Source organism: Solanum tuberosum, unplaced genomic scaffold (genome assembly GCF_000226075.1).
Source record: "Solanum tuberosum cultivar DM 1-3 516 R44 unplaced genomic scaffold, SolTub_3.0 scf00039, whole genome shotgun sequence".
In the NCBI taxonomy this organism is placed as follows: domain Eukaryota; kingdom Viridiplantae; phylum Streptophyta; class Magnoliopsida; order Solanales; family Solanaceae; genus Solanum; species Solanum tuberosum.
Genome location: NW_006238968.1, coordinates 1423430 through 1437411, shown reverse-complemented (window position 1 = coordinate 1437411; position 13982 = coordinate 1423430). Strand labels below are relative to the sequence as shown.

Genomic DNA, 13982 nt, shown 5'->3' with positions numbered 1-13982 from the left:
TTATAGATTCTGGACCATTATTCTTCGTTCGTGCTTATTTAGTAAATTGTTTGATGCAGAGTTGCCTCTCCAAAGTTGTTGCAATTTTAACATCATGGTAAGATTGTCAGATCTTATTGACGTTGATGCAGGAGGGACGATGAGGATGTCTCTTTCGAATAAGAGAGATGGAGGTAAGTGTTTTCAATCTCTAGTTGTGTCGATGGAGGACAATGTTGTAGTAGTAAAGATTTCAAAGATGTCATTTTTCTACTTAGCTAATTTCATAAACTAAAAGTGCTTAGTGATTTGTCTATATACATTGCTTGGACTCCTTAAATCGTTGTCAGGTGTGTATCGGATCCTTCAAAAGCTATACATTTTTTGGAGGATCCGACATGAGTATGGCAACATTTTTGGAAAGTTCGAGCAATAGAGGTTACAAGAGTGTTGATGATTCTTTACCAACACTATTGAAAAATGATTGCACTATTAAGGGAAATTACTGGATAGTAGTTTTTCACTATATATACGTGATTCGTGTAAAAAATACTGGATTCAACTGAACTGATAGGAATAGGCTGCATCAGCCTCTGGTTTATTCGAACCCTCTTTGATAAAAAAATTACACTATTTATACATGGTTAAAATCATCTTTTATGTATATATAGTAGATGTTGAATTCCGTTGGCTTCTTTGTGAGTTAACTTCTTCATATTTTGAACCCTCTTAGTGAAAATGCTGGTTCTGCCACTATGGGATATATTAGAAGTATTATGATACATTCGTCTATTCTGCAGGCCTAGAAGCTCCTCGAAATAGATCAGAGAAGCCAGCAGAGAGCTTCTGTGATGGAGGGGACGATATCCTGGTAATAATTTGTTATGTTATTCTGGAATTATTGCGATTCTGGTTGTATCGTCTTCTCTTAGTTTATGTGAGGTTAAATCTTACTATATGGAGCCTTGACAGTGAAATGAGAAACATAACATCTTCTATACAATTTATGCATTTTGCAAGTTCAGGATAAGAAAAATCCTCTATCTTGCTAACGTACTCGTGAGATTAACAATTGGTACTTCTTGAGCATTTGATTCTTCTCTTCGATCATCATTTTGTCAACTTCACGGAAAGTTTCACTTTTAGGAGCTGTAGAGTTGCAGTTTTCATTGTCATTTTGAACGTAAACTGATCACACTCGACATGTCTGTCACTTTTACCTACGATATCATTTGGTTTCGTTCCTTCTAGTGTTCTTGAGCTGAGAATTTGATTCTTCTCTTCAATCATCATTTTGTCAACTTCGCGGAGAGTTTCACTTTAGATGCAGTAGGTGCTGTAGAGTTGCAATTTCCACTGTCATTTTGAACACTGGACATGTCTGTCAACTTTTACGTGCCATTTGGTTTCCTTCGTTCTGTTGTTACTTCTGATCTTGTTTTCAACACAGTTTGTTATTTCTTTGATACGTCGTGAGAGTGAAATCCATCTCTGAATGAAAGTTTGATACATTTGATTCTCATTTTGGTTGCATTTTCGCGATTCAACTCACTAGTTGCTTAAATTCAGTGTACATATCACATGACAAATGACTGGCCAGAGAAGAAGAACTGTTATGTGAAAGAGGTTCCAATGAAGAAACTGATCAGTGAAGAATTAGCTAAAAGACCAAACACAGGACAGAATGTGCCTAGCGTTGTGGCCCGTCTGATGGGACTGGATACATTATCAGTAGATGAGGAGAGGTTGAGAGAGGTTTCCTCGAGACAAACAGTTTTCGATTCCTTTGACAGATGGAGTAGTAATAGCCTGAAGTTCAACGAACTTAAACCCCGAGAACATCCACAGGAAGAGGAACTACAAAAGTTTAAGAAAGAGTTTGAAGCATACCAAGCAGCAAGGTCCAAGGAATGCTCAAAGTTTGTTGAACTTAGCACCAACACGGTTCTTTACGCGAACTCAACGAGAAAGATGGTTACTGAGAGATCTATAGATCTTAAAGGACTTGGTGCAACAGAAAATATACACGAAAGAGGTATTTCGAAGGTTCAGAAAGATAAAAATGACTTTCTTGCAGCTGCACGAAATAAGACTATTCGTGCATTGAACGTTAAGTCGGGTTCTGCTCCTGCAAAGATTGTAATTTTGAGGCCTGTTTCCGACAGGACGGGGAAAAATGAAGAATCATGGGCTAATTCTCCTAGAATATCCGAAGACGGGAGTAGCATGGAAGAATTTCTTCAGGAGGTTAAGGAAAGACTAAAGTATGAATTGCAAGAGAAGAGTTACCGCAAAATCATTGAGAAGCCATCAGATGCAAAGATAATAGCTCAATGTATTGCAAAACAGGCGCGAGAGAGTGTTACTAGGGGTGTTGGAACGACTCACCACCGATCAGAATCAATGCAGTCTTATAGAAGTGAAATCCAATGCGACGAGGCTAGCTCACCTGAATTCACTAATAGAGATACAAGAAGAAGTTTGACAGAAGGGTTGAGGAATGTCCTGAGGGACGAATCATCTCATGATATGGACAAACATGGTCGTGTAAGCTCCAGATCAGTAACACAGAATAGGGAAAAGAGCAAAGCTGAAGAAATCAGATATGCTTCGAATTATGAAGCGTGCCGCGGGGATGATATGAAAGATGAATCAGGCATGCAGTGCAGATATTCCAGGCAGGAACTAGGTAATGATGTTATGCTAGACCAGAAACTATTTCACAGGAACCTGGTTAGATCTTTGTCAGCTCCCGTATCACGATCATCATTTGGAAAACTTCTCCTGGAGGATCAAGATATGTTAACGGGGGCTCATATTAGGAGAAAACACGAAGCTATCGAGGAGGTCACAGTGAACGTTAAGAAATGGCGAAAAGAGAAATTCAATCTTAAGGAAAAAGTTTCCAGCTTTAAGTATAGTTTTGTACTAAAAGGAAAGCTCTTTGGTAGAAAAATTCAATCTTTGGAGGAATCACATGGAAACAAACAAATGCACATGAAAGATCTTCAGAGCACACAAACTGTTGCATCCAAATCTTATGTGAGACAAGTAAGAATCTTCAAATGTCCTTTTTTCTTTTCGACTACTGAAAATTTTGAGATAATGGTCAAAAACACACCTGAAGTATCACGTTTTGCAAGTTTCCTACCTGAACTATCATGTGTTCACTTTTCTTACCTCAACTATCACCAACTATTTATCAAAACACACCTCAACTAACAGTTGTTCACTTTTCCTACTTGAAATAACACCATCGTTTAGGTAGGAAAAGGTAGCAACTGATAGTTGAGATGTGTTTTGATAAATAGTTGGTTATAGTTTAGGTAGGAAACTCGCAAAAACGTGATCTTCTAGTGTGTTTTTGATCATTAACTCGAAAATTTTAGATCTTAATATGCAGGTTGATTTCATCGATGGTCACGAAAAACATACTCTTTGTAACACTAAAGTCACAAAACTATTTTGTAACAGAACTAGTTTTTATGCTGATATGCTATTGATGTATACCTTTATTATCTTATTTGGTCCTAGGAGAATTCTACTGAGGTGCCACCAAGCCCTGCATCTGTATGTAGCACAAGCAATGAAGAATTTTGGAGGCAAACAGGTTACTTCAGTCCATCATCATCATCAATTTCAGATGTAAATCCACTGGATGATAGTGAGATACCTCATGTTTTCAAAGAGATCAGCTCTAATCTGAACGGTACGAGTAAAAACTTATGTTAACTTTAGTACATTTGTAGTTTAGGCCCGGTTACAATGTGATGTGAGATGGACTTAAGAGTTCAAATCTTGCCATAACATGAAACTTTAACTACTCCCTCCGATCCAGTTCAATTTGTTTGTCTGGTTTTGACTTGACACGAAGTTTAAGAAATTAAAGAAGACTTTTGAATCTTGTAGTCTTAAACTAAAGATATGTAGAATGTACCAAAAGAGACATTCTTTTTTAAATAGACTAATAAGGAAAGTAAGACAAACAAATTGAAATGGAGGGAGTATGATATTGTAACATTCGTCTGAATGGATTTTTTTTCCTTACGTTCAATTAGCATCTTTCTTCCTCTAGAAATAGGGAAACTAGAAGTAAGGAACAATAAGGAAACTCGAGTTGAACAACACATTCTTTGCTACAGCTGATAAAGTCGTCGTTCTATAGATGATGCATATGTAGAAAGCCTATTTGGTTCTAGTAGTTGTAACAAAGTGAATGCTAATTTTGAAACTTTTGATGACACAGAGCTAAGGAGGCAATTGAATCAGCTAGAAACTTATGACTCTGAGGAGACAATGATCGACGAGCAGCCTATTGAAGAGGAGATCGTAATGGAGATTGACGATCCAGCTGAAGCATTCGTTAGAGATCTTCTTGTTGCTTCTGGTTTATACGATGGTTCATGTGATAAATATCTATCGAAATGGGATCCTCTAGGAAAGTCCATCAGCAACCAAGTCTTTGAAGAAGTCGAAGAGTCTTACAACAGGCAAAAGATAAACGATTACAATGAAGGATCAAGCACTGATCATCAATTCAAGAAGTTGAATCACAAGTTATTGTGTGATTTCTTGAATGAAGTGCTTCCAAGTGTACTCGGAAGCACTTCTATGAGAAGGACTATTAGTCCTACTCCACGAGCTCCGCGGGGAAATAAGTTATTAGAATGTGTATGGGAAATTGCTCGAATTTCATCAGATATGTCATCTCAATCCCTCGAAACCATACTAACTCGAGACTTGCAATGCACGCGTTGGGACGGATTAGTTGATGAAGATGTTAATGCTCTAGGAAAAGATGTTGAATACCAGATTGTTTGTGATCTTATTCATGAAATGATCAATGATATGCAACCATAAATATGTTCTATCTTCTTCTTGTATATATGATCAATGATATGCAATCATAGTTTATAACATGTTTTCCAATTCACTTTTCACTTTTGAAGTTGTATAAGTATATTTAAGCATGAATATTATTCCAAATAGGCATAACACATAAATATATCATTTAACCTTGGCCTCGGCCGACATCTATGCCCTTCAACTCTGGGTGTGCACAAATAGACACTTAAACATGTATAAAGTTGAACAAGCAGATGTACGTGTCATATGTGGCGTTATACACGTAAGACGCTATTGCCACGTCGACGTCAAATAAGATGTGTGTTTACTTTTTCAACTCTATACAAGTTTAAGTGTCGCACACCCAAAGTTAAAAGGACATTATTGTCAGATAAAGCCAAGTTAAAGGGCACATTATGTATTACGCCTACCATATATGTAAAAGATAAAACTTTGATTAGCCTGCCAGATTTGACATAAACGTGCCCTTTAATTCGGCCGGTATCTATGCCTCAAACTTAGGGTGTACATAAGTAGAAACTTAAGCTTGTATAAACTTGAACAAATAGACACACAAGTCTTACATGACATAATACAAGTCAGTTCAAGTGTATTTCACGCAAATCGACTGCAATATTATTTCCTTGTACAAATTTAATCAACAATGATTTAATGTTGGTCAAATAGATGTTTCAGATCTGGGAATTTCTTTCAAAATTGATCGAGGAAAGACTCAAAATAGTCCCTCATCTTTGAGTTAAGGCTCAAAGTCATCCTTGAGTTTTCACATGGAGCACTAATAGTCCCTCATGTTTGCAATATTGGTGCACTTTTGGTCCTCCTCCAAAATTTTGCCTATTTTTTAACATTGATTTTATCCATAACTTATGTATGATATGTTCAATCGTCATTTTATATATTTAGTAGAAATAATAACTCTATGTGAGAGAAGGTGATAAGAAGAACACATTGTTTTTTCTAGTAGAAATATTACTGCAGCTAAGCTAAGAACATCTTAACATATGACGTTGGAAGTAAAAAAAAAAATTGTACTATTGCACGTGAAATTATCGTGATGAACCTCTCGACTTTACCTGCAATACAATTTCTACTTAACAAAACAAGATGCTTTTCTTCTCACATTCTCTCATATGGAGTTATTATTTCTACTTAATATATAAAATGACAACTGAACATATCATACATAAGTTATGGATAAAATCAATGTTAAAAAATAGGCAAAATTTTGGAGGAGGACCAAAAGTGCACCAATATTGCAAACATGAGGGACTATTAGTGCTCCATGTGAAAACTCAAGGATGACTTTGAGCCTTAATCCAAACATGAGGGACTATTTTGAGCCATTTCTCAAAATTGATTTATTCAATTAATTGGAGTAGAAAATGTTTGTAGCGTAAATAAAATCATCATCATATACCTAATTTGTGGTCCACATAAGTTGGGGAAAATATATATATGAGGATTAGTTGAAAAGAGATATTGTTAACAAAAAAAAATATAATAGTTTAATATTACTTTTTTTGCAATATGATTTTTTTACAAATAAGAGTTGGTGGTTTTGTTAATTCTATATAAAGTTTACAATTACGTTTATCCGGTATTTGGTTATTAATATATGGCTAATTTTATTTATGACAAAAAAAAAGAAGCATAATACATAAATATGCTCTTTAATTTGGCTTCAAATCACATTTATGCCCTTCAATTTTGGGTGTGCACAAGTAGACACTTAAACTTGTATAAAGTTGAATAAATAGACACACATGTCCTACATGGCATCATACATATCATTTTTTGTCCTACGTGGTGTCCTACGTGTATTGTGTCACATAGGACTCATGTGTCTACTTGTTCAAATTTATACAACCTACTTACGCATACCCAAAGTTGAAGGGCATAAATGTGAAATGAAACCAAGTTAAATGACACATTTATGTATTATGCCAAAAAAAGAAATGAAAAACAATAACTAATTCAATCGTTTTTTTTATAAACTTTATTCGTATTTAACTTCAAATATTATCTATGAAGTTTAGTTTAATCAATCCTAACTTTAGATGCATGTCTGAAGTGAGATATGCACATATTTTTAATGGCTAGGTCTTAGGTGCAAGTTAAAAATCAATATCAAAACAAATTTAACTTTAGGTATTAGTTTCTAAGTGTATTAAGTCATCATCTGATGTGTGTATCTATTTATTTAATTTTATATAAATTTAATTGGAGTATTTATTTGTGCGCGTCCAAAGTTAGAAGACATAAATGTCAGATATAATACATAAATATGCCTTTTAACTTGGTCTCATTTCACATTTATGTCCTCCAACTTTGAGTGTGCACAAGTAGACACTTAAACTTGTGTAAAATTGAACAAATACACACATACGTCCCACATGGAATCCTACATGGCAATTTGTATCCTGCATGGTGTCGTACGTGCATTATGTCACATATGACTCATGTGTCTACTTGTTCAACTCTATACAAGTTTAAGTGTTTACTTGTGCACACTCAAAATTGGAGGACATACATGAAAAATGAGATCAAGTTAAAGAACACATTTATGTATTATGCATGAATATCAGTTGAAACCAAAGTTAAAAAGACGTATTTATATATTATGTCATTTAAATAAGTAGATAACAATTTCACTATAGTTTAGGTGTGTTTCTTTAAAAATGAAAAAAAGAAGTAAATTTGAACCTTTTTCAGCCTTATTATGATCTTCCTCATATATGTAACCCTTCCCTTTTCTCTGAAAACCCTAATTTCAACTTTTTTTTGTATCCTCTAAGATGACAAGATCAGGTATTTTTTTTCTCCTTCTATGATTCTCACATTGCATTAAAATTTTGGCTACTTTTTATGTATCCAAAAAACTATGAACACACACATATTTAAGGAGCTATAAGCATAATTTAGATTTTTTATAGTCCCTTTAAATCAAGATGCTAAATTTTTGGTAAAATTTTCTGTTTTTAAATCTTGGAATGTTGAAAGTTGGTACACTGACCTGAGTTTGAATGATTCTTGTTTTTTCTCTGTTTTATTCTTCCTCTTATGGGGTTTCATTGAATTTGTACTTGTGTTGTTTGATTTTGATTCAATTTGGTAAGTGGTTGTGTTTAATGTGTTCCTAGGGCAAGATTCTGTAAAATCTGATGTGGGTTTTGGAAATAAAAACCAGAATGTAAAATTCGTGGTCAATGAACTAAGTTGAGAATCATGAGGTCTCACGTTCAAATCCAACCGTATCAAAGACAAAAAAAAGGAAAACATTAGGTGATTTCTTCTCATATGTTTTAGCTTAGGTGGAGTCGTGGAGAGAGTTACCTGGTAGCTGTTGCTTGTGTGAGTAAATATGGAATTGGTGTAGGTGCGTGCAAGCTAGCCCAAACACCACGATTATAAAACAAAAAAAATGTGAAATTGAGTTGTTCTATAGCCTGTTTGACAAATCTTCTGTGAAGCCAAAAGTGTTTATTTAAAGTTGAGGCGTTTTAGTGAAATTTTGAGGGAAAAAATAAGTGTTTTTGATTAGTAGCTGAACCTAAAAATTGTAACTTACTCAGAAGCACTTTTGGAACATTAACCAAGCACAAATTACTTCTTTGATATTGGTAAAAAGTGTTTTTCAAAGTTGATTAGCTAAACATGAATTGTTTTTCTCCTAAAGTACTTTTCCGAAAAGCACTTTACGCGGAAAAAAAACACAATTTTTTTTAAGTTTTTCTAAAGAGACTATTAGTCATATACTTCATGCTAAACGTATGAACTTTACTGTTCTTTGTAGTTTAAGGGATTGTTGAAGCAATAAGCTTATGTGTAGATGTAAAGAAAAAGATGGAAGGAAATACATGTGACATCAATCACTTGGATTCAGATGTGCTTTTGCCTCCGCGAAAACGGCTTCTAGCAGGATTGAAAAAACAGAATTTTGATGATGATAATCCATGTAGTCCATCCTCTTCTACTGATGATATTACAGATTTTGAGTTTGATATCCGTCTTAATAACTTGTTGAAGTTTCACTCGGATGATTGTCGTTCCATTGAGGAGATTGTCGAGGCCTCAAGAGTGGCAGCTTTAAAAGCTGTTGAGCTTGCAAAAGCTGCAAGAGCTGTTGCTGAAGAGAAAGCTGCGAAAGCATCAGAGGCTATGGCTGCTGCTAAGAGTGCTATGGAGTTGGTTGCTACTGTTTCTGGTGAGGTTACAGATAGAGACAAGTACTCGAAGAATAAGAATAAGTATAAAGGGATCAAGAATTGTACAACGGATGAAGATTTAGCTCGGACGTTAAGTAGGACAATAAACAGCTCTCCAAGAATTTCGAAGAACTCAACATCTGACTCAAGAAATCAAAAACATAAGAGGCTTAAAAGATCGTCTCCTGCCGAGAATGCTAAGCTTCAGAATGGAAGTACGTTGTGGGAAGCAAATCGACCTTCCACAAGCAATGGGATTGATATTACTGGAAATAAGGCATCAAATGGTCCTAGCCAGGAGAAAGAACTAATTAGAGTAGACTTGAGTGTAGCGAAATTCAACAAGGCGGATCTCAGAAAGATGGAAAATGGCAAAGAAGAACCAATCAACTCAAAGGAGGAATTCGGGGAATCACCAAATGATATATGTAACGTTGACAAAAAGAAGGGGCGGATGAAGCAGAAAACGTTACCCCTCAGTAATTGCAGTCTCAGGGATAAAGTGAACCCAAAAAGGACATGAATTTCAAAAGTTCATGAGAAGATCAACAAAGTTACTGCTATTAATGAGCCTATGTTTCCAGTTGAGAGGTCATCTACATTGAAGTGCCAAACTTTTAAGGCATCCACTTGCGTTAAACAATAAGTTGATGCAATCACAGTCTTCGTATTTTAGTTTCAAGTGAGGCGGCTACCATGATGGGACATATAGTCTGAGGTAGTCTCTTTCGTGTTTTTTCTGCTTCTTTTTATACACATGGCCTCTTCCATCCCAATTAACGTGTATATCTTGATATTTCACTTCTTGCATATTTGGTTTGCACATAATACGTTTCCTATATTGCTTCAGCAAGTGGCTCCTGAATGCCTCAATTAATTCTGCCCTTGTGAGCTCGTTCACATTTCCGGTCCCAAGTCTGGGTAAAGGAGGAGGGTTGCCAAGGGTCAATCGAAAACAACCTCTCTACCCCATAAAGGTAGGGGTAAGGCTGCTAGCGTCTTACCCTCCCTAGATCCCACTTGTGGGATTACACGGGCTCCTGAATGCCTCAATTACAGATGTACAATATGTTACTTCGTGGATCAGCTTAATGCCTCTTGAGATTCTATCTCTACCTATTCTTGGCAACCAAATGTGTCTTGCTATAAAAGATGGTTCATCCACCATCGCGATTAAGTAGTTCTTATTTCATGTTCTAGGTTCTATAGACTTGTCTTCTCCTTTACCATTGCGTTTTCGCTCTACAGATCAGATGAGACTGAGATTTTGATTTTGATTTTGATTTCCATTGTGTTGACAGGGATTTTGTTAGCTTCTGGAGTTCCATTTCCAGATGCTTTTTGTTAGCAGGAGATGTCTGGAGACTAATTTATATCTCTTCATTTCATTAATCTCAATGTGTAACATTATTTCTGATGTAGATATGTTAAAGAAGTAGCACTATTTTATTTTTGGTGTCTTAAGATGATTATAAACAAATACACCATCAATCCATTGTAAGCATGATGTTTTTTCTTGAATTAATAATTCAATCTCTTCAGAGTTTGTGTACTTGAACCAATGCATTGAGCAACTTATAACCTAATCATAAAATTGCACGGTTTGTCTTTCAAAGGAGTTGGTCTTTTTAACTTATCTTATAGCAATCGAACTTATGTCTAGTAGGGTAAATGAGATGGTTAAAAGTGCAAACGACCCTAATGCAAGTGGTTAAGATGTATGTGACCGCGAATCTATTTTTGCAAAACTTGTTTAAACGGGGTCAAAAGTTAAACTGTGCTACTGAAAGATCATATTTGTGTAAATCAAGGCGACGAATAGCCACTTTTAGGGTTGTTATTTAAAAGATAACCCATTCTTGCTCGGGGCTTATATTCACACAAGTCATTCATAAGAATAAGACGTTCAACTTCCTAAAACAAGAGTAATCGAGAGAGCTCATTATATCAGTGCCGACCAGGACGAGTACTTCTGTTTCAAAGCCATTGATGAATTACAGGGCTGGAAGGATGATTGAACTTTGAAGAACTAGGTCTTTGCTATAGGGAAGAGTAAAGAAGAAGCACAACAGAAGAAGGCTGAGTAACTAAATTGTGTTGTAAATGTGGCTATATTTTAAATAGTACCATTAAAAGTGGTTACCTCATGTCAATTTAACTGTAATCATGACATGTTATTGTAGCCAACACCATCAATGTTGGCATTCTAGCAAGTATATGTTCTGAATTCTTATCTCTTTATATGATATTAAACAATTCTCGACAAGCTGATTTTGGAGCCAAGTTAGACCTAAAGAGCGTTCTCTTTACATGATAGTTAGCAACAAACGATTCTTATTTTGGAGTGAATAAGACCGACGATAACTATGTCTCAATTCGAAATAAGTTAAAATCGGCTATATGAATTCTCATTGTTCAAGAGTCAACTTCATTATCGCAAAAGAACCCTAATGAGAGGAAATCAACAAAATTCGGCACCAACTTCACTATAACAACAATTACACATCAATCTCAAGCAAGTCGAGGTCAGATATATCCATACTTACTATCCAAGAGGCACAACTTCATCAAAAAATAAATAAAAGACTACGCTTCAATCCCAAGCAAGTTGTATCAAGAGTCGCAACTTAAACTAAAAATAAATACACACATTTAGGACAATTCTCAAAACATAATATAGTATTATTATATAAATAGTACTAAGAAGAGAACCAAATGGCCATTTGAGCAAATTATGACCATTTGCAATGTGAATACTAAGTAGACATGATCATCTTCCTCACACAACCTCCATAGTTGTACCAAGCCTATTATCAATGGCCTTACATGGAAGCAAATTTACAAATGGTAGGAAGGATGAAAAATAAACGGACAACCATAATGCGTGATAAACAACAACAATAATAATATATCCATAGTAATATCACAGGTGGGGTTTGGTGTGTGCAAACCTTACCCCTACCTAGTGAAAGTAGAGAGACTGAGGGATGCAACACAAGGACTTCCGAGGGTCAGCCATCTTAGTATACTCTCGCCCAAACACGCTTAACTTTCTCTTGAACTTGTACATTAAAAAGGAAGACAAACAATTTATTCCTTTGCTCCAACAAATATCTCCAGCAATGAAGAGTAGGTTCCATAGACTGAAAAAAAAGCAGCCACTACAATAATTGCACCATCACAAGCCAAACTATGCCATCTTAGCTCATCTTTGAATACAATCAGATGAAACAAAGCAGGCAACACAAAGCCAAGAATTATGCACACACTACTCCCAACCAATGACAAGAAATCAGCAAAATTTGGCACAAACAACGCCACAAACGTCACTGCCAAAACCATAATCCATCTTATCCAAACACAGTACCTCCCTTCACAAAACCTCCTTTCAACTACTTCGTAAACTGGATTCATCATCAGAGGGAAAGTAAAGAACAAGTTTATGCAAAGACCAATTTGAACTAGGCTGCTAAGCAATCCTTGTCCAAGATTCGTCGTAATTATATCCTTTGTATCTTCACCAAAAGCGAAATATCCCAATACACCAAAAGCACCATACATTAGAGATATCAAAGCCATTGAAAAGCCCAAGATTTTCCCAAACTTTGCCTTATCTTTTGTCTCAGCTTCCAAAGGCAACACCATTCCAACACCTTCAAAAGCATAAACAGCTACACCAAGACCATAGAAAAACACACTAAATCCACCAAAAGCTTCAAGAACATGACTACTCTTTACATAAATCATCACATCTTTAACCATCACAACCCCCATAGCTCCTAATTCAACAACATCAGCAAAAATACTCAAAGGGGCTAAAAGGGTAAGAGTAGGAATTGAATTCAACCCCAACTGAAAAGGGAAACAGCTCCAAATATACACAGCTTTAGGTGGAAACCCAAAGATTTTAGGATTTGGATTAGTTTTAGAGTAATTAAAACAATATGCTAAAGTATTTGCTATGAAAATCATGTAACTAATACAAAAACCAGCTTGTGACAGAACAATCATAGCATCAACAGCAAACCTACCAAAAGGTCCACAAACAGCAAACCCCAAATCACCAAAAGATGAAATTTGTGAAATCTTGAGATGGGATTCAATCTTTCTTCTAGAATATACAAGAAGCATCATACAATGGTAAGTTAAAAATGCAACTGTAAATAACATAAGAGCACCCATTACCCATCCTGTTCTCTTGAATGTATATGGAAGACCAAGAACCCCTGCTCCAACTATGGCTATGAATACATTAGCAAATGTCTTTGAAGGTGAAGAAAGATGTTGATGATTCTTGGATAATAATGGTGTATCTTCTCTTGGGATTTGTAAAACATGAGAGGACGAACTTGCTTTATCTTTTTCAAACCCCATATGGATACTATGATCAAAAATCAAAAATCACAATTTTACGGGCAAAAATTAGATAAAAATCAAATCTTTTATTCAAGATTTTTTCAAATTTGGGTAGAAATTTGGAATTGGTTGTAGGGTTTTGAAAAAAATTGGATTATTTTTTTTGAAAATTCAGGAGATTAGAGAGAATATGAAGGTTTCAAGAAGTTTTTTTTTTGGAAAATTTGGGGTCGTTGGTGAGCTGTAGGTTATCTTATCAAAATAGGAAAATAAAAATTGAAGGGAACTTTTCAAAAACGACAAAAACTTGAAAGGGAACGATAAGGTATCGATTGATCCGTGAGATAAAAATAATAGTTTTCGAAAGATATTTTGGGATTAATTTTACCTTTATTTTGAAAAATGCGTTTAATCATGAAAGGTAGGAATTCAAGTAGAATTTCAAAATTTGAAAAAATTTGAAAAATAACAAACTTATATTTTCATTTTTTCATTTCAAATTACTTTTAAAAAGTCGAAAACGAATTTAATTTATACTCCTAATCATATATAATTTCAGTTTTTAAATATTATTTT

At 35.2% G+C, this 13982-nt stretch overlaps 3 protein-coding genes across 4 annotated transcripts; 2 read left to right on the top strand and 1 right to left on the bottom strand.

The window, feature by feature from the left end:
- Positions 1-1587: 1587 nt before the first annotated feature.
- Positions 1588-4839, top strand: LOC102579600 (uncharacterized). The gene is made up of 3 exons (XM_006343359.1): positions 1588-3030; positions 3514-3688; positions 4226-4839. Exons 1-3 carry the CDS (start codon positions 1612-1614, stop codon positions 4837-4839), a joined length of 2208 nt encoding a protein of 735 aa, XP_006343421.1. The 5' UTR covers positions 1588-1611.
- Positions 4840-7543: 2704 nt separating this feature from the next.
- LOC102603245 (uncharacterized) lies at positions 7544-10602 on the top strand. 2 transcript variants are annotated; one of them, XR_366976.2, is made up of 3 exons: positions 7544-7653; positions 8639-9768; positions 10352-10602. XR_366976.2 is itself a non-coding variant. In XM_006343265.2 (2 exons), the coding sequence occupies exon 2, from the start codon at positions 8689-8691 to the stop codon at positions 9571-9573; it is 885 nt and encodes a 294-aa protein (XP_006343327.1). In that variant the 5' UTR covers positions 7544-7653; positions 8639-8688; the 3' UTR covers positions 9574-9851. The 2 variants fall into 2 exon arrangements, 1 of the variants encoding a protein (XP_006343327.1); XM_006343265.2 differs by lacking the exon at positions 10352-10602 and having other exon boundaries at positions 8639-9851.
- A 1072-nt stretch (positions 10603-11674) lies between these two features.
- LOC102602905 (amino acid transporter ANTL1) lies at positions 11675-13636 on the bottom strand. Its single transcript, XM_006343264.2, has one exon. It carries the CDS (start codon positions 13422-13424, stop codon positions 12141-12143), a length of 1284 nt encoding a protein of 427 aa, XP_006343326.1. The 5' UTR covers positions 13425-13636; the 3' UTR covers positions 11675-12140.
- Positions 13637-13982: the final 346 nt, after the last annotated feature.

Excerpts from the sequence above, each read along its gene's own strand:
- LOC102579600 (XM_006343359.1), top strand. The coding sequence starts at position 1,612 with ATGAAGAAACTGATCAGTGAAGAATTAGCTAAAAGACCAAACACAGGA. Across the intron at positions 3,031-3,513 it reads CCAAATCTTATGTGAGACAA|GAGAATTCTACTGAGGTGCC; the intron begins GTAAGAATCTTC and ends ATTTGGTCCTAG. Across the intron at positions 3,689-4,225 it reads GATCAGCTCTAATCTGAACG|AGCTAAGGAGGCAATTGAAT; the intron begins GTACGAGTAAAA and ends TTGATGACACAG.
- LOC102602905 (XM_006343264.2), bottom strand. The coding sequence starts at position 13,424 with ATGGGGTTTGAAAAAGATAAAGCAAGTTCGTCCTCTCATGTTTTACAA.
- LOC102603245 (XM_006343265.2), top strand. The coding sequence starts at position 8,689 with ATGGAAGGAAATACATGTGACATCAATCACTTGGATTCAGATGTGCTT.